The sequence below is a fragment of the Notamacropus eugenii genome, chromosome 2 (genome assembly GCF_028372415.1).
Source record: "Notamacropus eugenii isolate mMacEug1 chromosome 2, mMacEug1.pri_v2, whole genome shotgun sequence".
Taxonomy (NCBI): domain Eukaryota; kingdom Metazoa; phylum Chordata; class Mammalia; order Diprotodontia; family Macropodidae; genus Notamacropus; species Notamacropus eugenii.
In genome coordinates, this window is record NC_092873.1 from 436960668 (window position 1) to 436985263 (window position 24596).

Consider the following 24596-nt stretch of genomic DNA (forward strand, 5'->3'; position numbering starts at 1 on the left):
GGCACCCTAGTGCATACAGTGCCAGGCCTGGAGTCGGGAAGACTCATCTTTCTGAGTTCAAATCTGGCCTCAGACACTTCTTAGCTATGGGACCCTCCACCTCCTAGAATCCTGTATTTTAAAGGTTCAGAAGTTCAGGCGCCATCCCCTATAAGTCTTTCCTGATCCCACACAATTGTTAGTAGAGCTAAAGGCCACAATGGATAGAGGACTGTGCCTAGAACCAGGAAAAAATGAGTCAAAATCTAGCCCTGGACTAGGTGTGTGAACCTGGGCAAGTCATTTATCCCCTGGTTGCCCCAGTTTCTTCATCTGTAAAAGAGAGGTGATAATAATAGCACCTACCTCACAGCGTTGTTGTGAGGATTAAATAAGATAATAATTGAAAAGGGCTTAGTACAGTGCCTGGCACATGGTAAACGTGGTATTGTTAGCTATTATATTTTTATATGTTATATGTATAACACTCAGAATCCAATCCTTCTTTCACATGGTAGTCTTTTATATATTTGAAGACAGCTCTGATCTGAACCTGCTCAGGCTAAACTAAGAGGTGACGTTATCCCCAACATTAGTGAACGTGGTCCCAGGATACAGGATGAGGAGGCTGACCCACTTCTCCTCATGCAAGGGATATCTCTCACACAGTTATCTTCAAATAAAAGTGCAAATAGTGCCTAAAACCAAAGGGAAATGATTTCGGGATCATCTGCTGTCTTAGGATACCTCTTCTCTTTATGGGGAAAAATAATCTAGTTAACTTAATTATTTGCAAAGCTAGTTCCAGGTGCAGGGAAGGAGATACCTATCAACTGTTTAGAAATCTGAAGCCAGTTGGCATATCTGATCTCAAGGGCATGATTCTTACCTAAGGGCAAAGCATATAAAAATTTGGCTGTGAATCTGCCTGGGTAACTAGAAAAAAGCTGCGACTTTTCAATTGGCATTAGGGGGATAGTTGTAACTTTACCCCTTTATCCCTAGGGTTACTGATGCCCCAGGAATCATAAACTGTCTACTCCTTCCCTACCCCCAGCCTGGTACTATGCCTCTCCAGGGGCTGACTCAGGGTGCTATGAGCTTACTCACAGTCACTTATAGCCACAGAGTCAGAATCCAAGGTCAAGGATCAGGTCTCCAGGGTCCACCCCCTGTCCAATAGGACAGTGGTGAGTCAGCTGGCAGAAAATGCAAGTACTGGTGGGGAAGGGGGATCCCAGGGACCCTACCAAACATTCACCACCACTGTCCAAAATGTTATGTCAGTCTCAGAATTGTCACAATTTCCTCTTTTTTCCTCCTTCCCTTTTTTTCTTACACACACACACACACACACACACACACGTATACATTGCAAGGTTCTTGAGAAGACACATGAAAGACCATTCTTCATGCCTCCTCCCAGGACCAAATGTCCTCCAAAGCTCACTCTTTGGAAAAGGAGAGAGGCATAGCATAGAAAAAGAATTTGGCTTCCCCACCCCAATAACTCCTATTCCACCCCTGACACTTAAGATGATTTAGAAACTCTAGAGGTGGTAATCCTCAGCCAGTGTCTCTAGGTTTCACCTCCTATCCTTAGCCCATTCCCTGTCTCATGGAACTAGCTGTTGTTGATGACTTCATGATCAAATATTTCTTCTACTGAACATGGGGAAACTGAGGAATAAAGAACAGACTGCAGAAACCAAAAGTCTTGCCACTTCCACTCCACAAAAACATGGAGTCCTAGACCCTTGGAGGGTCAATTAGGATATGGCCTGCTTGATTAAGGTTTTCTATCAGGTGATCTCTCTCCCACCTGAGGTATCTGCACATCCCTCCCTCCCTCCCTTCTTACCTCCCCATAGCCCCCAGGCTCTAGCTTCACTTGACCCAGGACTAAAAAAGGTATTCTCAAGGAGTGAAGGAGAAGGGAAATAAGGACCCTTCGAAATAAGGGATCTTAGATGAAAAATGACAAGGCCACGGAGACACTAGCCAGGAAGTGAGATCTTTGGATGAGATGCTGAAGGGAAACACTCCATGAGGGGAGAAGTTAGGGGTACATTATCAGAACACTTGGGCACCTGACTGCTCAGTTAGAGGAGTCCCTGGGTAGCACATGGAAACTGACCTAATGAAATCTGATCTCGAGCCATTTTCCAGGTGAAAGTTTCCCCCTCCCTTTCTGCCCCTTGACCCCTTCTGCCCTCAGCAGGTGCCCTCCTTACCTCTTGCGCACCCTCCGAGTTGAGGCACTAGGGGACTGAATGATCTTCAGCATTTCCCCGGGGTGACAGAGGAGCCGATTCCTCAGGGGGCTATTGAGGCCCCTCCCCCCTAGAGCTATTCCTGGCTACAACTGTCTTGGCCTTCTCCCTACTCTCTCCCCCTCCTTCATTCCCCCAGCTTGACCTGACCCCACAGCTGGGAATAGTTTGGCTGGGAGGCGGGGTAGCTACTGACTATATATGCCCACAGGCGGCATCGTGTCACCCAGGAGCCCTAGAGACCTCTACCTCTACCACCTACTTAGATAACCCCAGACTCAGAGCTCACAAACAAGGATGCCTGGAGAAACAGAGACTGAGACCCCAGCCTGTGAACCCGAGGAAAAGACTTCAGAGCCTGCCAAGGAGGCCACCCCAGAACCCACAGGAGAAGACATAGGGACCGAATCCAGAGAACCAGCCTCAGAGGGGCCTAGCACAGGACCCCCTGTAATCTCTAAGCCCCTACCTGCAAGTGAAGGTGAAGTGAGAAGGGGATGGGGACAGTGACTGGTGGAGGTGGGATGCAGATATTTAAGAGGGAAAATGCTTTGTCAAATAGCACACAAGTGTGAGTTATTGTGGACATTGGGATGGAGTAGGCAAAACACTGAATCTGGGCTCAGAAGAACCTGGGTTTCAATACCATCTTCGATGCTTTACAGCTGTGTAACCACAGGCAAGACTTTAATTACTCTGACCTTCAGTTTTCTTACCTGTAAGTTGGGCATAATTTTTTTATAGTCCCAATCTCACAGGTTTGCTGTGTGTTTGTTGTGAGGTGGTGTATGTAAAATACTCTGCAAACCTTAAAATGTTATGTAAATGTCCACTGTCATTAGCATGAGAGAGTAGCTGGGGAGTTAGCTGGTCCTCTGGGTCTAGAAGACTTGGATTCAGATTCTGCCACTAATATATAATGGTTTTGTGACCCTGGACAAGTCATGGACCATCTCAGTGCCCCCAAGCACTGAGCTGTTAGTCCCTGGGCAGTTAGGTGTGCAGTAGATAGAATGCTGGACTTGAAAGCAGTAAGACCTGAGTTTAAATCCTGCCATATGATCCTGGGCAAGTCACTCAATGGTAGGTTGCCTCAGTGTCCTCATCTGTAAAATGGGAATCATAATAGGACCTGCCTCCTAAGGTTATTGTGAGGATTAATGAGGTATCAGTAAACGTTAAAGCACCATATACATGATATTATTGTGATCATAACTGTTATAATTATTTTCAAGTCTCTAAGTTGCAGAGCCAGTGTTCATCTGCAAAGGTAGAGATTCTCTTCTACACTGATAAAATCACAAGTCTGGCCCAAAACAGAAATCGTCGTCATCATCATCATCAGGGTAAGGGGAGGGAGGGGACAGTTGGGCACGGAGCCGACTAACGCCAGGTCTTCTCCCTGCAGATCTCCCCAGCTGCCCACTGCTGCTAACCGTGGAGGATGTGACTAATAGCTCAGTAACTTTGAGCTGGGAACCCCCAGAAAGCTTAGGAAGGTGGGGAATAAAAGGTTACATGCTGGAGTATTGTCTAGAGGGAGGTGAGTAGCCCAGACTTGGGTCGAAGACCGAGGAGGCTGGGAGTCAAACCCTTCAGCTAGCAAGGGATTTCAGGATTATCTGGGTTAATTCTGGCAGGAGTAGCCAAGGGAAATGAAGGAGATCTCCATTTCTGCAGGACTTCCAGAATGGGAGAGGTTCCCCCTCCCATTCCCTTTCCTATTCCACATATTTATCTGGGAGAAAGTAGTATTCAGTGCCCAGAATAGATTTATAAGCTCCTTGAACTCAGGGCCTATACTATTTTCTGTCCTGTAATTTTTAGTACCTACACAGAGCTGGGTATATATTAAAAGCTTAATAAATAAAATAATAAAATTAATAGATAATCTGATGAATCGGATTAAAAGCAGAGAAATCAATGAGATGACTACAGAAAGGTTCCCTGCCTTCCCCCCGAGAATGAAAAATGAAAAATGAAGGGTTCTAGGTTTCTAGCTGTGCTTTTCAACTTCTATTCCTTCTTCCCATAGAGTTTATGAGGTTCTGCTCTCCCCTCTGCCTCTGCTTTGCTGGGTGACTTTGCATAGATTGTGTGCCTTCTCTGGTTCTCTGTCTGCCTCAGATCTCAGGAAGAGGCAGTCAGCTAGAAGGGACTTGACATACTGGATGTCTTGGACAATGGGGAGGGGAAAAGGGAGTAATTCAGTCCCAGAGAAGAAGGGCAGCTTCCCCAAAAGCACATAGCAAATGATCAGCAGCTGGGATTCAAGGCTCTCACTTGACATCTCCCTTTGTTCCCAGCCTCAGAGTGGGTTCCAGTCAATGCACAGCCCATGATGGTCACCCAGCATACCCTGCGGAACCTGGCTATAGGAAACACATTCTTTTTTCGAGTCTCTGCGGTGAGCTCCGAGGGTGCCGGCCCTGCTGCTGTCTTGGACCAGCCTGTCCATATCAAGGAGTTCATTGGTAAAGTTGGACCCCTATCACCTTCATCTCCCAGCTATATTCTTCCTAGAGCTGTAAGGGAGGCATAGGGACCATAAAGCCTCAAGGAGGGAAGAGACTTGGAATGAGTCAGCCTCCTTAAACCGAGGCCTTGGCCAACCACACCTTCAGGGCAGAAAATCCTCAGGCCCTTCAAGCAGCAAGGTACCGCTCAATCTGGACCATTCCCAAAGGGGGCGTGTCCTTCAGGGAAGGATAATAGAGCTGTTAGAATTTGAACCAGAAAGAACCTGAGGTCATTTTGTTCCACCCCCTTATCTTACAAAGGAGGAAACTTGGAGCCAGAAATATTTAAACAATTTTCTCAAGGTCATAAGCAGCCAAACTGGGGTTTTAACCTAGACCCTCTGATTTCAGATTCATGATCCTTTCTAGGATGCCATGCTGCTTTCCTAGGCGCTTGTCTCAGGATCTCCTGTTCTTCAGATTTAAGGCCTATGGCATGTCTAATCTCATGTCTAATCCCACAGAAACAGATTTCTTGCTCTCCAAAGACTCATAGCTTTGTCCCACATTCTTTGAAAGGCCTGGGATTCAGTCAGCCAATCAGTCAATAAGCATTGATTAAGCACATACTACGTGTCAGGCATTCTGCTAAGTGCCAAGGATACAAAAAGAGTCAAAACACAATCTTACAATCAAATAGCAGAGACAATAAGAAAGCAAATGTGTACAAACCAGCTATAGACAAGATTGAAAAAGGAGAGTGTTAACAGAAGGAAGGCACTAGAATTCAGAGAGGTTGGGAAAGACTTCCTGCAGAAGATGGGATTTTAGTTGGGACTTAAAGGAAGCCTGAAGGTGGAAATAAGACAATATCATAGCCTTGAGGATGGCTACAGACGACGCCTAGAGCAGAGATGGAGTGGCTGGTTTGTGGAACTGCCTGGAGGTAGGGGTGGGCCAGGTTATGAAATGCTGTGAATGCCAAACAAAGCATTTTGTACTTGATCCTTAGAGGCAATAGGGAGCCACTGCAGTTTATTGAGGAGGGAGGGGGATGACATGGTCAGGCCTGTGCTTCAGGAAAATCTGGATGGCAGCAGGGAGAACTAATTGGAGAGGGAACTAAGAGGATCTCTGAATCAGATGTGGCCTGGCCTTGGAACCTATGATAGGGAAGCAGAATTAGGGAGATAGGGAGAAGGTGTCAGGAAGTATAGGAAAGAGCATTGGATTCAGAATCAGGTGGGTTTTACATCCAAGGTACGATCCGTATTACTTGTGTAAGCTTGGTCAAATCAGTCCTGCTAACTGGGCCTCAGTTTCCTCATCTGTAAATGAGGATGTTGAACTAGCTGACTTCTCTGGTTCTAGTTTTTAAATCCTAGGATTCTAGGAAGGAGAAGAGATCTGGGAAAGAAAGATGAGAAAGAGGTAGGCTGAGGACCCTGGAACTCAACCGCCCTGTCTCTGTTACTAATATTTCTATTTTCGGGGTGCATTAGCCTTCATTCCTATTAGTTACTGCCTTGGAAGGGCTGATCGGGTTTCGGTATCTTAATGGCAATGAGTCACTTGGTCTGATATGAGCTCCCTGGGGATCATTTGTGCCCCCAGGGTGGAGAAAGACATGAAGAAGCAGGTGTCCTGGGGTCTGCGCCTTCCCCTTCCTTCTTTCCCTTGCCACATTGGTTATCCTCCTCACCCATAGCAATGAGCAGGAGAGTTTGGGTCCCCTCAGGTCTTTGAGACAATCCAGGGCAAAGCCACAGGGCTATCAATGAGCCCTTTCCTAAAAAGAAAAAGAAAGAGGCCTCCATGGTAGAAAGAGGGCTTGGGTTCATGGAATTTAAAGTTGGAAGACCATTTGGTCAAACCTCCTCATTTTAAAGATTAAGAAATTGAGGTTCAAGATTATAGATTTAGAAATGAAGAGACCTCAGAGACCAGCATATTCAATACCTTCATTTTACAAAGAACGAAACTGAGGCACAGAGAAATTAAGTGACTTGCCCAGGGACTAGCTGCTAAGGTCAAATTTGAACTTTGTTTTTCCTGGCTCCAAAGGCCCACCATGACATCTTGCCTGATAAAGTGACTTAGTCCATTCACAAAGAAATGGCATCCAGAACTAGGATTCTAACTAGAATCTTTAGGAATAGGCTAGACTACATTTCAGAGACTCCAGAAAAAATGGTTTAAAGTGCTTAGGATCGCAGAATCTTATCCTGATAAAGAACCTTAGAGATCATTTGCTTCTATCGCATCGTTGACAGGGGAGGACATTGAAGCCCAGCTGGAAAAGTAAAGTAATTTGTTGCCTGTCACACAGGCTAGACTTGAATTCAGGTCTCCTGATTCCTGGTTCATTCTGATACTCTTCTCACTACACCCTTCTTCCAAGTTGTCTTTCCTTGTGTTTTCTGAAACCCCAAAAGATCCCATCTTTTAGGCCTGGAGGAGAGTGATCCTTCCCAGAGGCAAAGTATGGAGGGGGAAATGACCTCCATGGATCCTTCCAAGCCTGGAGAGGCTAATTCTCTGTACTCCTACCACATAGTGAGACAGGGAGAGTTCCTAATTTGTGAGGAAAAATGACTATATGGGCACACTGTAATTGGATTTCAGAAAATAAAACATCAAGGTTCCTAGTAGTCAGCCTAGGATTCCAAGAGTCTAGAGCAGCACTATATCCCCAGAACAGGCTATGACACACCTGACAAGAAAGGAAAGAAATCCCTACTCCCTGGCAAAGGTGCCAAGCTGAGGCAGGCCTTACTGGAAGCCCAAGTCCTTTGTGAAAGAAGATGGATAACACCTTCAAACAAGCCAGACATTGCTTGCACTTCACTTCATTAAAATTCCTCTGAGGGAAAAGGAGAAAGGAATTTCCTGGAGAGAAAATGGGAAGGATGGAAGCAGGGAGAAAGTCTAAATAGCCAAGTCCCTCTCAAAGGAGCAGAGGGGAGGGGTCCTGTTGTCCAAGGACCTCAACTGCTCAGCTGTCCTCCCCTACTGCCACCTGGGCCTGCCAAGCATACCTCTCTCCACTTCAGCTGCTCCAACATCATTCCTCTGTTCCAAAAAGGAATGGCATCCTGAATGGGCAGATGACTGTTGTCTAATCCCAGGAGAGACAGAGTGTTCCTGCCCCTCCTTTTGCCCCCAGATATTTTCCATTAGGCCCCTCCTCTCAGTACTGTCCCTCACGGCACAGTCTTACCAATCTGTCACCCAGTGACCCTCTAATTAAATGGTCTCAAAGATCTCTTCCCCGCAAAAATCTCTGGGGTTAGTCAGAGGGCCTGGATTCAAGTACTGGTTTGACTACATACCTACCCATTACTACTACTACCACTATCACTGCTATTACTACTACTAGTGCTTCCAAGTTTGCAGAGCTCCCTAACCCCTTCTCTCTTCCCCCTCTCCCTCTCCCTTCCCTTCCCTTCCCCTCCCCTCTTCCCCCTTCCCCTCTCCTTCTCTCTCTTCCTCTTCCTCTCCCTCTCCCTCTATAGCTATAGTACACAAGTGCTGTTATCATCCCCACTTAACAGATGAGAAAACTGGGGCTGAGAGAGGTAAAGTTATTTGGTCACACAGTAATTATTTGACAGGATTCAAACAAAAGTCTCCTTGAATCCAAGCCCAGCACTCTGCACTGAACCACCTAATTGTGACCATTAACAAGTCATTTCATCTCTCCACACCTCAGTTTTCTCACCTACAAAATGAGGTTGAAAGAAGTTTGGTATAGTAGAAAAAGCACTGGATCTAGAAGTTCAAAGAACTGAGTTTAGATCCCAGTTCTTCTCCTGTGGGATCTTGGGAAATTCACTTACTCTCTCTGAGTCTGTTTCCTCCTCTGTATAATGAGGGGGTTGGATTAAATGACCTCTAAGATGTCCTCCAGTTTGAAATCGACTGTTGTCGATTCTGTTATTTGTCGATCTCTAAGGACTCTACCAGAGATGACCTCTCATTGCTACCATTTCCATCTCCTCAGAGTTTGCCACCAAAATAGTGATACAGGCTGTTCTAAGAGCTGAAAGAACCCAAGAAAAGTGATCTGAGGAGGCTGGGAATGTTCATCCCTGGAGGAATCAGCTCTTCTTTGGGGGATGAGTCAGGTGCACTTCTGATCGCAGCTCAATAGATGTCCTGGGGACCTTCTCATAGGATCTTTACATGCTAAGGGGCCCTGGGGATTCAGAAAGTTCCTCCTCATTTCAAATCTTGTCTCCTAAGCTAGCGGGGAAATTGGTTTCATGCCTTACCATAAGGTTCCGAGCCATGTATTCCTTTTTTCCACGTATACCCCCAAGAGTATGTGTGTCCTCTCCCCTAAGATTGACTCCTGTCTCCCAAGGAATCTATAAGGGAACCAAAAGGTTTCTGACTTTGTCTGGAGGGATTACAGTGAGATTTTTATGACAATGAAGTTAACAGGCTTAGATATATAGACAGAAAGGGGATGGGCCATCTCTTTCCCTGGCCATACTAAGAAGACACTCCCAATCAATATCAATTACATTTGGGACAGTGTAGCCTAGAGCAAAATGATTTCTGACAGGTGCATGTGAACCTCTCAGAGGGAAAAGATAGGGTTCTGGATTGAGGAGGTAGGAAGATTTATTCCCTCCCTTCCTCAGAAAATCTGGGGCCATCAGGTTAACAGGTGCAGTGCCTGTTTTTCACCAGGGGGAGGTCAGGGGAGGAATTGGAGCCCTGGGCAAATCCCAGACTGACATGGCTGGAATTGCCAAGAGAGTGCCACGGATGTTTAACACTTCGCACTTTCAGGCAGCGTGTGCAGGGGTTCCCCAGGAGTCCTTGAAGTCATGTCACTCACTCTGCCTCCCCTGGGAACCTCCCCTGGCTATGCTCTCCATTGGGATCTCGAAGCACACCCTGGGATATGAGACATTGCCTTCCCTGCCCAAGGAAGGGCCATTCTGGGATCCCAAGAAGGTAGGGAGGTCCTCAGAACTTCAGACAGACAGAGACTGTAAGAGGGAGACAGAGAGAGAGACAGAGACAGAGACAGAGACAGAGACACACACACACACACACACAGGCATATGGAATCAGAGAAACAGAACCAAATTCAATTCTTTACCCCAGATGTTTCCCCCTTCACCACCCTAAGACCCCACCTTCCTGCTCATGGGGTTGATGTCTGGCCCATTGTTCTCTTTCTGACTCAGAGGCCCCCAAGATCCGAGTTCCCCGCTACCTGCGCCAGACCTACATCCGCAAGGTTGGGGAGGGCATCAACCTCCAGATCCCTTTCCAAGTGAGTATGTCTTTCCCCTGGGGGGGTTTGAGATCCTGTCCCTTTATAACTTAAGCCTCAGTTTCCTCATCTGTAAAATGGTATCTGAGTTCCCTGTGAGCTCTGGATCAGTGATCCTACAGTTCAGCTCACTCTCCCCAAAGAGGAGGACTCTTTTTCACTCAGTGGACCTAGTAAGACCTCCTAAAGCCAGGCTCTGGGCCAGTCTTCTTTCCAGCCCTATCACTCTTGCTCATTTGCTGGCCAGGAAGATCCAACATTTAAATCCGTTGTCCTCTGAGTAGTGGGGAGGCTCTTTCTTATCAGGATTTCTGAAAGCACAGGAGGGAGCCTCCAGGTCTCATTAACTGTATGATCACTGACAGTTTCCTCACCAGGAAAATGAGGAACAGAAAAGTTTACTTATTTCATGGGATCACTAGGAAAAATGTGTTTTATAAACCTTAAATAATAGAAATAGGAATTCTTATTACTGTCATCATCATCATCCCTTCTGCTTTTCTTCCCTTTCCCCTACTACCCGCCCCGCCCCCCCCCCCCCCCCCCAGGGTAAGCCCAAGCCTCAGATCACCTGGACCCATAATGGCCATGCCCTCGACACCCAACGTGTGAATGTGCGGAATGGGGAACAAGATTCCATCCTCTTCATCCGGTCAGCCCAGAGAACTGATTCAGGCCACTATGAGCTCAGTGTTCGTCTGGAAGAACTAGAGGCCAAAGCTACGATTGACATCTTGGTGATCGGTATGACTGAGGGGGAAATGAGAGAATCAAAGCCAATATTTGGAAAGCATAGCATCCCCAGTCCAGGGAGGGCTCAGACTGGTTATAAGGGAAACACCAGGCAGGGAGATGTGATCTTTGCCATTTTGAGTTTGTGAGCCAAGGGAAATGGGTGTTATGGTAAGGATGTGTAACCATGGATAGGGTTGTGGTTCCAAATACCACCTGGCCTTTCAGAGAGACCCGGGCCCCCCAAAAGCATCAAGCTGTTGGATGTGTGGGGCTTCAATGCTGCTCTGGAGTGGACACCTCCGGGGGACACTGGTAACACAGAATTACTAGGCTACATGGTACAAAAAGCAGATCAGAAGACAGGGGTAAGTAAGGTTAATGGCAGAGGGAGGGGTCTTGAGGGCTCCCTTCAGAGGACCAGAGTGGGGATAAGAGCATGGCATAATGGGAAGAAGACATAAATTAGAAGAGACTTGGGAATGAATCCCAGGGGAGACTTTTACTTACTAGCTACATGACCACCGGCAAATCTGTAAAAGGGGAGTAATACTGCTTGAATTACCAAATTCCTAGAGTTATTATGAGGAAAGCTGGTTGTAAACTTCAAGGCACTATGTACATGCAAATGGTTATTTTCTTAGATTAGTCTCTGGAGTGTGGGTGGGGGGAGGAACTGATTTGGGGAAATGCCTGGTCAAGTATGGAGATAGAAGATGGGAAGGAAAAAACCTGTGACTTTCATCACCAATCCCCATCCTTCCACCCTCCGGGATCTCTCCCTTCTACCCAACTCGGGGAGGACCCCTGTGGGGATAGATGGTCCAGATGTCCATGGATGGGTTGGGATGGATGAATACAGGAGAGGAGGGCAGGGTATCTGTGGGTAACTGGGGGCTGGGGTCCCTGCAGCAATGGTTCACAGTCTTCGAGCGCTGCCACCGGACAAGCTGTACAGTGTCTGACCTCATCATTGGCAATTCCTACTCCTTCCGAGTCTTCTCAGAAAACCAGTGTGGCCTGAGTGCCACCGCCCCTGTCACTGCCGAGCTCGCCCACATCCAGAAGGCGGGTGAGTCTGTGTTCCCAGGGACCCCGGGGGAGAGCGCTTTCGATGGCCCCAGTCTAGCATTGTCTTTTTTCTTGGGAGTGTCTTGTAAGAGCCTCTCAAAGTCACTCTTCCTCTGAACTTTCTCTTTCTCTGACTCTCTCTCTCTCTGTCCCTTTCCTCATCTCTCTCTCTCTTCTTTCTCTCTCTCCTCTCTCTCTTTCACTCTTTCTCTCTCCTCTCTTCTCTTCTGTCTCTGTCACACACACACACACACACACACACACACACACACACACTTTGACTTAAAATACTGAGTCCAGTTGCTCGTCTACTCGGTAACATTTAATAGTTTCCCATTGCCTATAAATAAAGGATAAATTCCTGACTGGCTCTCCACAATCTGACCTCATCCCGCCTGCCCAACCTCATTTCATACTATTACTACCATTAATAATAGCCAGAATTAATAAAGCACTTCAAGGTTTACAAAGCACTTTCTGTCTCACCTCATTTGATTCTCCCAACAGTCCTGTGAGGTACGTACTGTTATTATCATCCTCATTTTACAGATGAAGAATCTGAGGCAAACTGAGGTGAAATGACTTACCCAGCATCGCACAATCTGCGGCAGCTCTTCCTGATTCAAGTTCAATACTCTATCCTTGGCACCACCTGGCCTCCCCCACTTCATGTCTACAGCTCTATTATTTTTCATGTTTACCAATCTAGCCACTAGACTCCCTCTCTCTGTGCCAAGCTCTCATTTAATGGTCTCTTTTTGCTCTCTCTTCTCTCCATGGCTTTGCTCAAAACCATTCTCCATGTCTGGAATGAATTACCCTCTTGCTCACTCCTAGCTCCTACCCCCATCTCCATCGGCCAGTGTTCTTCCAAGACTCCAAGGTCAAATACAGATACCACCTCCTGGGTAAACCCTCCCTTGTCACTTGCTACCCTCCAGTGAAAATGATCTGGCCCTGCTCAGGTCTATAATAGCATTTTGCCTGGGTCTCTTTCCTTTGTACTTCTCTCATGAAATCTGTCTTCTTCTAGCTATTTGTGTACTGGTTTTTCCATCCATTGGATTGTATATTCCTTGAGAATCAGGCCTAACATATCTTTATATCATTAGTTTATAGTACAGCATTCGCACAAGGTGAGTGCTTAACAAGTTTGAATTTAATTATAAGTCCAAATGAGTATTGTCCTCCTGGGAGGCCACCGGCTTATTTCAAAGACGTACAGCTCAAGCATCTTGGGGTCTCCTCAGTGGCTGTGGCAACATTTTTCTAAAATAATCTCAGTGGTGGCAGGTCACTGAACATGAAAGGTAGATTTCTGAAGACAGTTAAACATCCTTCAGAGCTCAGTGGCTTGAGGTCCAAAGTGTGCTGAGGCCTGTCAGTGGGTTCTGAAAGCAGTTTCTAATGAGGGAGGTGTTTCCATGACTGGAGTGTGTCACCTTCAGAGGATTTTAGGATTTACTGTTGGAGGGGACCTCAGAGATCATGTTATCCACACCCCTAATTTTGCAGATGAATGAGGCTCAAGGAAGGTAATTAACTGGCCCAAGGTCACATAACTAAGTAGGAGAGGGGACTGCTTAGGATGATAGAATGTCAGAGCTGAAGACAACCTTAGTAATCACCTAATGCAAAGTCCTTTTACAGATGACAAAACTAAGGCTTAGGGGTAACAGTGACCTGTTCAAGATCCACAGCAGAGCCCGCACTTAACTCTGGTCTCCTGACCCACAACACTGCACTGCATTCACTTAGTTCTGTTTTTTGTTAAAACTCAGTGGTATGATCATCTGGTCACACACCTTCCTGATCCCAGAATGTCTGTCCCTTGCCCACCACTCTAGCCCTCAGAAAGGACAGACTCGCTTAGACATCAGCTTGAGCAGAATGGAATAAGGAAAGTGAATATCTTGCCAAAAGAAAAATCAATTCTCTCTCAGATAACTCAGAGTGACAGTAGCTTATGTATGTACAACAGATGGCTATCCAATTTTATTTCTCTCTTATCTGATTTCCTCTGCCTGTCTCCCCATCTCTAGGTTTCTGTAAATTACTCACACCCTGCCTCCCAATGGCCCCAGAAGTTGGGGGCCCCATCTCACGGTTCTAGGGACACAGAATAAAGGGTGAGGGGGTGGATGTATTGCCTCAAACTCTGACTCCAAGAACTTATCGCTCTCTCTCCTTTTCCTTCCTTTGCCCCTTTTCCCCCTTATCTCTAATCCCAGCAAAATTCTAACCTGGGAAACTGCCTAGCCTCTAAAGTCAAAACTCACTGGACAAGTCACTTGAAATTCTCCAGGCCTCAACTTCCCCATCTGCAGTATAGGGACATAATAATTCTTACCTTACCTATTTTCAACAGCATCACTGTAAGGCTGCAGTGAGGTAACTCATGTGAAAGTGTCTTCAGTATTACAGAATATGTGTTGGGAGCAGTGTTATTACAAGAGGGTGGAGAGAGCAATGGCTCCAGCTTTCTAGGGTTCTGAACCCTTGTTTCATTCTGCGCCCATTCTCCCCTCATCAGATACTGTTAGCAAAAGAGAAGGCATCCCAGAGAGAGACTTCTCAGAAGCCCCCAAGTTTACCCACCCCCTGGCAGACCACAAGACCACCCCTGGTTACAGCACCCAGCTGTTCTGCTCTGTTCGTGCAACCCCCAAGGTGAGGAGCTCAGAGGGGAAGGGAATGGTGTCGTGAGGAGGGGAGTGAAAGACACACAGGAGTGTCAGCTGGCACTTACCATCAGGGGGCTGCCCAGCTCCCACCCCACCACCCCCCATATCCCTTACACTTCTACTTTTCCAGCCCAAGATCATCTGGATGAAAAACAAGATGGACATACAGGGTAACCCCAAATACAGGGCCCTTAGCGAGCAAGGCGTCTGCTCCCTGGAGATCCGGAAACCCAGCCCTTTCGATGCTGGTGTTTACACCTGCAAGGCCATCAACGCCCTGGGAGAGGCTTCTGTGGACTGTCGACTGGACGTGAAAGGTGAAGGATCCAGTGAAGAAAGATGGGGGGAGGGAGAAGACCCCCATTGCTGATGTTAAAGCTGGTGCAAGATTTTGGGGGTTTTGGTCCTACTCCATCACCTTGGAGCTAAAACAAGCTAGGTAGACTCTAAGAACATCCCTGGAGAAAATTAGAACAAGAAGAGTTGGCAGTGGGAGAAACCAAAGTCAGACCTTAGAAAGAACCTGACATGTGGGGGAAATATGAGATGTGAGGGCGAGGTGTCAGTGTGAGGTTGTGGGCCCCTCCCTACCTTGGACAAGTCCAGAGGGAGGAAGGACATGGCCTTGCTGGCATCCAACAGCTCAGAGATGCTGACACATCTCCCCCAAGGAGTTCCTCCTTCCCCCCCGCCCCAAGCCCATAGTCTTCAGGCCTCTGACAGGGCCGGATCTCTTACAGCTTCTGCCACACACTGAAGAGTACCAGCAGCTTCAGACTGAAAGGGTAAGTTGAAGTCTAGGGGCTTTTGGTAAGGTGATGGGGCAGGGGGGTGCTCAGGGATAGAGAAATCCTGAGATCAGAAGGTTTGGGGCAAAGAGGAAAGGGAAAACAGGGAGGGCTTATCACTAAGGAGGATGGGGAAGCTCTGGCATGGGTAGACCATAAGTTTGGGATTCAGGAAGACCTAAGTTCAAATCCAGCTTCAGACACTTATTTTCTGTGTGTTCCCAGGCAAGTCACTTCATCTCTGTTTGCCTCAGTTTCCTCATCTGTAAAATGGAGATAATAATAGCACCTACTTCTCAAGGTTGTTGGGAAGGTCAAATGAGATAATATTGGTAAATTGGCAAACCTTAAAAATCTATAAAAATGCTATCTAGTGTGATTTGGGGGGTTGGGGTGGGTTTCCAGTACAGCAGCGATAGTATAGTCAAATGGAAAGAATATGGTCTGGTAGATGAAGGAATCTGAGCTTCAGTCTGTACCACTAAGTTTTAATGTTATTTTTGCACTGGAAGGAGGACCTTGGGAAGCATTCTAATCCATTCCCCTCCCCCTCTCCCATTTTTTAGCAGAAGACTTTTTGTTGTTGTATCATTTTCTAGTTGTATCCTACTCTTCTTGACCCCATTTGGGTTTTTCTTGACAGAGATACTGGAGTGGTTTGCCATTTCCTTCTCTAGCTCATTATATAGTTGAGGAAACTGAGGCAGACAGAATTAAGTGACCTGCCCAGGGTCATACAGCTAGTAAGTGTCTAAGGCTGAATTTGAACTCATTTAGATGAATCTTCCAAACACTGAGCTACCTAGGTAGACTTTTGTGAGCTAGACTTAGGCTCACCAAAACTTGCCCAAGGCCACGTAGAAAAAAAGAGATGAGTCAAAATCTGAATCCAGGTCCTCCCTCAGTTGTTCTTTACCACTCTGCCAACACACTTCTTAACGCACATTTGACAGACCTCGGTGTCATGCTCTTTAAAATAGGGGTGGCAGTCCTTGTTTTGCCTTCTGTGGAATTCAATGGAGAAAGGAATGCTGCCAAGGTTTGACAGATTACTCTGATGCCTGAGAGATGGGAGGCAGAGGTGGCAATGAGTTTAGGATTGGGAGCAGGAGTTTGGAAGAGGAAAACCTGAGATGAGAAGGGAGTGGAGATACCATGGGTTTTTTATCCTCCTTTGGAGGAGGAGCTCTGTATCTCCTGGGCTGAGGAGGCCATTTCTCTCCTAGATGCTGCTGGAGCTGGTACCGGATCAAGTCAAAATCTTCAGACTGGGTGGCCCCTATCCATGTACACAGTGGCTGGTAGCTCAGTTCCTTTCTCTTCTCAAAACTGGAGCCAGGAGAGCTGGTCTCAGTGGACCACCAGGGAGAGTGAGCTGGCTGTCCAGAGCTTCAAACACCAGCCTCAGAGGACTCAGAAGGGGGGTCCTTGAATAAAGAAGTGTTATAGTATTACTCGAGAGGGATTATTTTGAAAGGGTGTCAGTGTCAGTGAAAGGGGTTGCTCTATTGTAGGCTATGCTTCTGAGGGGGTCTGTTTAGATGTATCACCAGAAGACCTTGGCACCACCACCACACATACTCACATACACACTCTGATGGTTTGTAGATTGGTCACTGTGGAGTTTCAAGGTGTGTCACTATAAATGTGGGCCTTGGAGGATGTTCCAGGTATATCACACCATGGTTGGGGGGAAGGACTATTCTGAGAATGTTACTGGGAAAAGAATTCTCTTGAGTATGTCACTGTAAGTTTGGAGATCCTATTTAGTGACCCTCCTCCTATTAGCTCCAAACTCCATTAGAAAGATCTGAAGCACAAGGAGGTACCCATTCATCCTACCCTTGTGCCTCCAAAGTACCCACCACCACCACCACCACCATCCAATGGGTTGCACCAGCTCCTCTCGGTCTGAGTTCCCTTGTTCCCAGCACCCTGCATCAACTACTGCTGTGAGTGTATCTTGTTGGTTTCATAATCCTTTATTGGTCAGTTCTTATTCCCCACTCTGGGAACCAGGGAGGGTAGGGTGACATTCCTCCCCACCCCCATTGCACACTGAGGAAAACTGAGTCAGACTGAGGGAATCTGACCTAGAACCAGGATTCAAACTCAGCCTGACGTCCCCTCTGTCACTATCAAGCCCTACCTTAGCACTATCTCATCCCAGAATGCCTTTGGGGGCCTAGAACAAAACCAAGGTAGATCAATTAGGTTCATCAAGAAGTTCCCTATTGAGCTCTTTTTCAGAAAGTCTTTCTTTTCCCACTTAAATAGTGCTAACCACTTCTCACCCAACTTTTGAGAGTTCCCAGGGCCACTCCCCAAGTGGATTAGCAGTGGGCACACCCACAGCATGTGTTATGTTTCCTACATCCACCTTGACTTCATGCTGGCAGATGGGCTTCATTCATCAATATAACTCTTCCTCCCTTATCTAGCTCCCAGGATGGTGATAAAAGTGATGCCCTGGCACCTGTGCCCTGCTCACCCCTCCTATGGGCTTCAGCACTAGCATCTGATTTCCAGTCCTTCTGAAAGAAATGATTTCTTCCCCCAGTTGGGAGGACAGAGTCCCAGCTGGCCTCCCCAGATCAACATAAAAGCTCAGGATGCTGAAAAGGTCTCATCCCATATGTATCCGTGTGTTCTAGCTCTTTTCTAGGGTCTCTGGTTTCTTAGAGACAACTTGGAGAAGCTTGAGGCTAGATAGGGGAACCAATGCTCCCACATGGTGGAGTGTTCCAGCACTGTACCCAGGGGCATCATCTCTGCCCTGTGCCCCCATGGTCCACAAGACACTGCTTCTTCTAGAAGCCACCTGAGTCCTAGCTCTTGGTACTAACTTGGGAGTTAGTAAGGAATGGGAAGAGGAAAACTGCCCCCACAGTTTTAGGTCCCAGTTCCTACATCATGTCCAGCTGTAGGATTATACTTGTTGGGGCCATTAGAGTAGGTACCTGGCACTGCCTAGACTAGAGTGTAATATCCTTAGACCAGGGAGCTGCCTGGCACTGCTCTGGGCACAATATTCTCAGACCAGGAGGCCAGGGCATTGGGTCTCAGTTGCCTCTACCTCTAGAGCCAGGAAAGGAGGAAGGGGAGTTCTCCCTCCTTCTTGTCAACCACCCCCACCCTACACAGAAACTGGTTTCTGAGCCAACTTCTGTCCTCTCCTCCTCCAAGCTGCACCAAAAGAGTCTGAGGGGGCTCTAGGAACTTTCTCTCCAGCCCAGATTTTCCTGGGTTTCATCCCTGCAGGCTCCCACATTTGCCTCAGAACATTAAACATGGGGCACTGATATTGACTGGAAGAACAAGGAGGCCCATCCTGCCTCCTTCCTTCTCCATAATAAGCCCAATCCCATTCATTATCACAGGCATCTATCTCCCCAGGACATGTAAAAGGAAGGACAATTAACCCCATGGCCATCCAGATCATATGGCCCACCTGGCGGGGGTGGCAGGAAGATGGTCTAAAGCTCTGAATTTCACTGCAGGGCCCTCCCTCTGCTCATGCCCCATGACATTGCCAAGGGAACTATGGGCAGATAAGGATTGGGATTTGTAAAGGGCAGTGGAGAGGGATGTGGATGGGGATAGGACAGTTGGGGTGCAGGAAGGCTCCGTGTCTAGTTATCCAGCTTTTCCTCCGGGGCATCCTCATTATCAGATGGGGGCACTGCCCGGCATCGGAAATGCTGGTTCCAGATCTGCAGGAAGGTTGTCCGAAATTTCTGAATGCGGAAGGCGTAGACAATGGGGTTCATGGCCGAGTTACCATGAGTGAGGAAGATGGCGATGTAGGTGAGGATGCTGGGTTTTTGGCAATCTGGGCAGAAGAGAGTGATGCAGTTGAGTATGTGTAAGGGTAGCCAGCTGAGGGCAAAGAGGAAAAGGATGAGGGCCAGGGACTTGGCAATCTTCAGCTCCTTCCCATAGTACTTCTGGGGGTCCCCTGAAGAACCCGACACCTTCTTGTTGAGCTGCTTACGGATCAGGTAGAAGACCTCCAGATAGATGAAGACCATGAGCAGCAGAGGTGGGAGGACCCAGACAAAAAAGTTGAAGTATACCATGTATTCCATACTGATGACCTTCTCAAACTCACACCTAATCACCAAATCACCTAAGCTGCCATTAGCCTCCTGTTTCAATTTATCCAGGTTATTCCAGCCAAACATGGGTGTTAGGCCAACGAGGAATGATAGCAGCCAGCAGCCTGCAATGGCCACTGATGCCCTCCTTGGCGTCACCACCATCTTGTACCTAAGGGTGAAGAAGACAAAATTGTGAAAGTCCCTCTTCCTCTGGGGCAGAGCCCAACACCCCCCGCCCCTCCCCCCACACACACACAAATTCCCCTCTGGGAACCTAAGAGAAATTCCTCCTCCCTCCCATTCCCCAGCCCCCACTATGAAGTGTGCTGGTTTGCACCTTCTCAGCAGACCTAGGCCCATCCACACCAAGGTCAAGAAAAAATTTCTAATCTACTAGTTGGAATAGATTTTAGAAGTTATCTAATCTACTCTTGAATCTCAAAAAAGCCTTGCTTCTTTGTGTGTCTAGAGTTGATGGGAAACTGAGAAACTGGGTTGACATTTATTAAAAAAACAAAACTCATAAAACTGGGGTTTGAATGATTCATGTCTGTACTGATTGAACTAGTGAGATAATTAACACGCAAACTTTTTTAAGTCTCTTTGGTCTTGTGGACCAAAATGTCATCAGAAAATGACCAGAGAAGTTCCCTGTTTGTGCCTCATTCCTTCTAGGAGTTCCTCTCTCCATGAAAGGGCTGTAACTCTGGAGAAAAATTAGGGAGCATCCCCTTCTAGAAAAGATCTCAAAGTCCTTAAAGACCAGTCCAGCACCCCTCTGGGTTAATACAGAGCTGTTAAACATTATGCTTTCACTATTCCTTCTATCCCTGGCAAGCTTTTGGTAGATAGAAAGGCAGTTAAGTCAATCTCAGATTGATTAGCTGACCCCAATCCAAAGCTCTTCCCTGGGTGCCCTCCATACTGGTCTTGGTGCCTTCAGGAGATTCTCCCCATCAAAGAGATTAGACCTTTCTCAAAATGATGCTATTAGTGACACTGAATTGTTACATTCCCTGACTTTCTTCACATAGACCTTCTCCTTAGAAGACCCAGGTTTGAGTTCAGACCACCATTTGTAATCTATGTGACTCTGGGATTCTACAAAGACCTATTCCAACACCTCATTCTGGCATAGAAGTGATCCTGGATTTTCAAAGATCATGCTAGTGGGTCCTAAACTTTGAAAATTGCTGCCCTACTGGAAAGGCTTTGAAAAAGATTGTGTCTACTTTTCGAGGTCCAGCCTAGACAAGTGAGTTGGGGCTCACCACCAACAGGCTTTCTATTTGGTGATGATTCCTTTGGGTCTAGTAACCCATGAAACAAAGGAAAATATAAGACGGTTCTCAGTCCTGGTCAAGCCCTTTCTGCTTATGCAGGGGCCAAAAGGGGGCCAGAGGTAACATAATTTTTAGACCATCTCTAAACATGAACTTAACTGTTGGTACTCTAAACATGAGATCCTTTACTGGTCATACTGCTCAAGGAACTGAATTGTATTAATCTTCATATTCTTAATATAAATGAAACCAGAAGACAAAAGGAAGTTGTTACTAGATAGAAAGATAGCTCACAGGCTTGCCTTTGAGTGGCAAATACAAGAGTTGGCAGAGTTGATTTCTATCATATGCTTAGAGGCAATATGAAGAATCATTTCTCAGCACTTTGGTCATCTCTTATTTGCAGCATTTATAATATATATTTGTAAAAAATATCATTATGAAGACCAGCATCTGTTGTAGAAAATGAGGAGGCAGAAAAAAGGTAAGACCTGGAGAAAACATTCTAAATTAAGTCACTCAGTGACTTCAGTGCAAAGATGACCAAAGGGGAAGATCACACACACAAAAAAAAATGACACTCAGGAATAAGAAATGAGAGCCTGATGACCTGTAGACTATATAGAAGCTTCATGCCTATTTAATCACAAATACATTCTTTAAGAAAAGATTCCAGGTTTGTTGGATGGGAAAAACACCAAACAATAAATTGGTCATGTTGACCTGATGGATTACTAGTGTGGGAATCATTCCTGAATGAGTTATGTGCAGTCTGAGTAAAGATCAAAATAACTCTAAAAGAATAAAAATTGGAAAAATGTATGGCAGACAATTAAAACAACTCCAGTGCAACTCATTTAAATGAGCTTTGGATGATGAAAAAAATGACTAATGGGTGGAGGAATTGGCATCAATACAGATTATAACCATTTCCTAAGAAAGTTTAACCAATGTAAATCAACTGCAATAACTAAGAGACTAAAAACTAAGAGACTAAAAAAAAATACCTGCAATCTCTGGGCCAAGGAGACAGAGAGATACAGCAGCCAAGGACAGTGGCTTCAAATATAAGTATTTTCCAAGTCTTACAGAGAAAGCAGCGAAAAGGCAGTGGAGGGGGAAACAAATTTACTAAAAAGCTTGTTGGTAAAGACAACTAAACAAAGTCTTGAGGGTTTTTAAAGATGAAACTGAAAGGAAGACAAAATAGATGAAAAATGAAAACTATCTGGACAAATTTTTATAACAAAGTCTTTTCACCAACAAGGACCGTGGAACCACCACATTTGGATTCTTAACATCCCAGTCCCAGATGCGCTATATGAGAAAGTAGAAATGGTGCATACAAAGACAAAAATGCAAAGAGCAACTGAATTGAACAGTCTACCTAGACAAGAGGCAGTTTGGTAGCATAGTGGATAGAGCGCTGGGCCTGGAGAAAGGAAGAATCATCTTCCTGATTTAAAATGTGGCCTCAGACACTTATTATCTGTGTGACCTTGGGCAAGTCACTTTGCCTCAGTTTCCTCATCTGTAAAATAGGCTGGAGAAGGAAATGGCAAACCACTCTGGTATCTTTGCCAAGAAAACCACAAATAGGGTCATGGAGAGTCAGACGCAATTGAAATGAGTGAACAACAATAAAACATAGAGAAGGTCTGAGCTGTAGGTGATTCAATTTGGGGGGGGCTGGGGGACTGAGGATTTAATTCTCAAGGTATCTATAAGGAAAAAGATACCAACGGTATGGAAAAAAATCTCAGATAGTGTTTTCAAAAGAAGGCAACAGAGAGAATGTCAACCAACTGACATGTCTACCTCTACAAAATTGTTACGAACACAATCTATGTTCACACTGAGTATCCTTAAAGATGGTATTAGAAGGGAACAAGCTTTCATTAACAATAAAGACCACATCTTTATAGACACACAATCGACTGAAAACTATTGCAAGACAAGATCCCATTGTGCTCACTCTTGGTTGATTGTAAAAAAGCAGTAATTACGTAGATTAAAATGTTTCATTAAAGGCTCTCCTCTTCCAAAGATGTCTCCCATCATATGTCAACATCTCACAAGATTCCCTGAAAGATGTAACAACAGAGATAATGCTGACATTGCTCCTATTACTAATACTGAGCAAGGCATAAACAGCAAAACCCATGCTCACCAAAGATGTTTTTCCACTTCATGGAGGACATCTAGTGAATTCATATTGAAGGTGGATTCCCTATAGAAAGTATTCCAAATGCTCCTGTTTTCTGATGTAATTGTGCAAAGTGCATCAAACCCCCAAATACTGTAGAATCTCTTAAATGGGATCCATAATTATATGACTTCAGTTCAATTGCCCACATGGGAAAAAACCAACTGGATCAAGAATGACTATGATATGCAGCTGGATGGATAACCCAACGAGGTTGGGTATGGTGGCGTATACTTGTAATTCCAAAGACAAGAAAGGCTGAGGTGGATGGCTCTCTTGAGCTCAGGAGTTCTGAGCTCCAAAGGGCTATGTAGGTCAGGTGTCTATATTAAGTTTGGCATCAACATGGTGTTTCTCTGGGAGACAGAAAGGAGTGGCAGAGGATGGAGCCTCCAGATTGCCTAAGGAGGTTGGAAATGGAGCAGATCAAAGCTCCTACCAATACTGAAATTGGGCCATGAGTAGCTCCTGCACTTTTAGCCTGGGCTAGACTAGAAACCCAGTCTTAAACATTTTTTTTTAATTGTGAAAAAACTAACTGAAGTTGAAGATCACCTAAATGTCATATAGGCATGTGGTGGTCATGAACACACGTTACAAAAGTGGAACCATGAAAGAAAAGGAGCATAAAAGATGCCAGCAATGAAAGAGATGTAATGGCTGGGGGGGGGGGGGGGGGTGAGACAGGGAAAGATGAAAAGGAATCCTTTGGCAGATCACAGGAGAAAATGGACACGAGTCCCAGAGGTATGGATGGGTTGTGATCTAAGCCACTGAAGGGAGCACCCAGTTGTTAATTTATCAGACATCATCAATTTGTTGAAGTATCAAAGAAGCGGCCTCTGGCAAGGCACAGTCCCTCTGGAGATCTCTTATTTTCTCCTCTGTAAAACACAAGGGTGGGAGTAGATGAATCTACTGAAAAATAAATCACTAATAATGGAATTTCAGATCCCAAGGCACACACCTTGGTGGGGGTGGTGTTTTTTCCCCACAGACAGCCTTCTTTCAGATCAACCACTTGGGCATCAGCCCCTCCTCCACTTATATAGCAGGGGTCAGTGCCAACTATCAGGGCATGCCTCCCCCTGCCCCCTACCTCTTCCGGAAAGACTGCTGAGGCAGGCTGTCTTTGCACTCTGCCTGGTTGTGTTTTTCCAATGCAGCACCAGAGATGGATGGTGAGATCTCTCTGGACTATAGCCACGGAGCCCCAGGCAAGGAGGAAATGGGGAATGCAACTGAGCAGGCTCATTTCATCCAGACCTCTTTGCCCAGGGGCCTGCAGGCTTCTTTCTTACTTTACGAATTATAAGCAAGACTAAGTTGTTCCCACCCTTGAAGAGAGGCAGTGTGGTGTAGTGGGAAGAGATAGGGCTCGGGTGTTAGAAGATCTAGGTTTGAATTCTTGCTCTGCTATTAGCTTTGAATAAGTCACTTGACCTCTCTGAGTCTTATTTCTAGATGGTACAAGATACAGAACGCTGGACCTGAAGTCAGGAAGACTCATCTTCATGAGTTCAAATCCCAGCCACAGACACTTACTGGCTGTGTGACCCTGGGTAAGTCATTTAACTCTCTTTGCCTCAGTTTCCTCATCTTTAAAATGAGACAGAAAAGGAAATGGCCAACCACTCCAATATCTTTGACAAGAAAACTCCAAATGGGATCGTGAAGGGTCAGACATGATTGAAAAATGACTAAACAGCATAAAAGAGAGCTGAGCTA

General features: G+C 46.0%; 2 protein-coding genes across 4 annotated transcripts in view; one reads left to right on the forward strand and one right to left on the reverse strand.

Annotated features, from left to right (window-relative positions):
* The first annotated feature begins 1962 nt into the window (after positions 1–1962).
* On the forward strand, positions 1963–16730 carry MYBPH (myosin binding protein H). Its single transcript, XM_072648165.1, has 11 exons — positions 1963–2733; positions 3661–3795; positions 4559–4726; positions 9916–10004; positions 10553–10748; positions 10965–11104; positions 11649–11808; positions 14341–14477; positions 14622–14808; positions 15232–15276; positions 16506–16730. Exons 1-10 carry the CDS (start codon positions 2550–2552, stop codon positions 15246–15248), a joined length of 1413 nt encoding a protein of 470 aa, XP_072504266.1. The 5' UTR covers positions 1963–2549; the 3' UTR covers positions 15249–15276; positions 16506–16730.
* A 508-nt stretch (positions 16731–17238) lies between these two features.
* ADORA1 (adenosine A1 receptor) overlaps positions 17239–24596 on the reverse strand; it is a 51615-nt gene continuing 44257 nt past the window's right edge. For all 3 annotated transcript variants that reach the window (XM_072648166.1, XM_072648168.1, XM_072648167.1), the window contains one exon: positions 17239–19548. In XM_072648166.1, coding sequence (XP_072504267.1) covers positions 18912–19548 — 637 coding nt within the window. In that variant the 3' untranslated portion in view covers positions 17239–18911. The remainder of the gene's footprint in view (positions 19549–24596) is intronic.

Excerpts from the sequence above, each read along its gene's own strand:
- MYBPH (XM_072648165.1), top strand. The coding sequence starts at position 2,550 with ATGCCTGGAGAAACAGAGACTGAGACCCCAGCCTGTGAACCCGAGGAA. Across the intron at positions 2,734-3,660 it reads GCCCCTACCTGCAAGTGAAG|ATCTCCCCAGCTGCCCACTG; the intron begins GTGAAGTGAGAA and ends TTCTCCCTGCAG. Across the intron at positions 3,796-4,558 it reads GGAGTATTGTCTAGAGGGAG|CCTCAGAGTGGGTTCCAGTC; the intron begins GTGAGTAGCCCA and ends CTTTGTTCCCAG.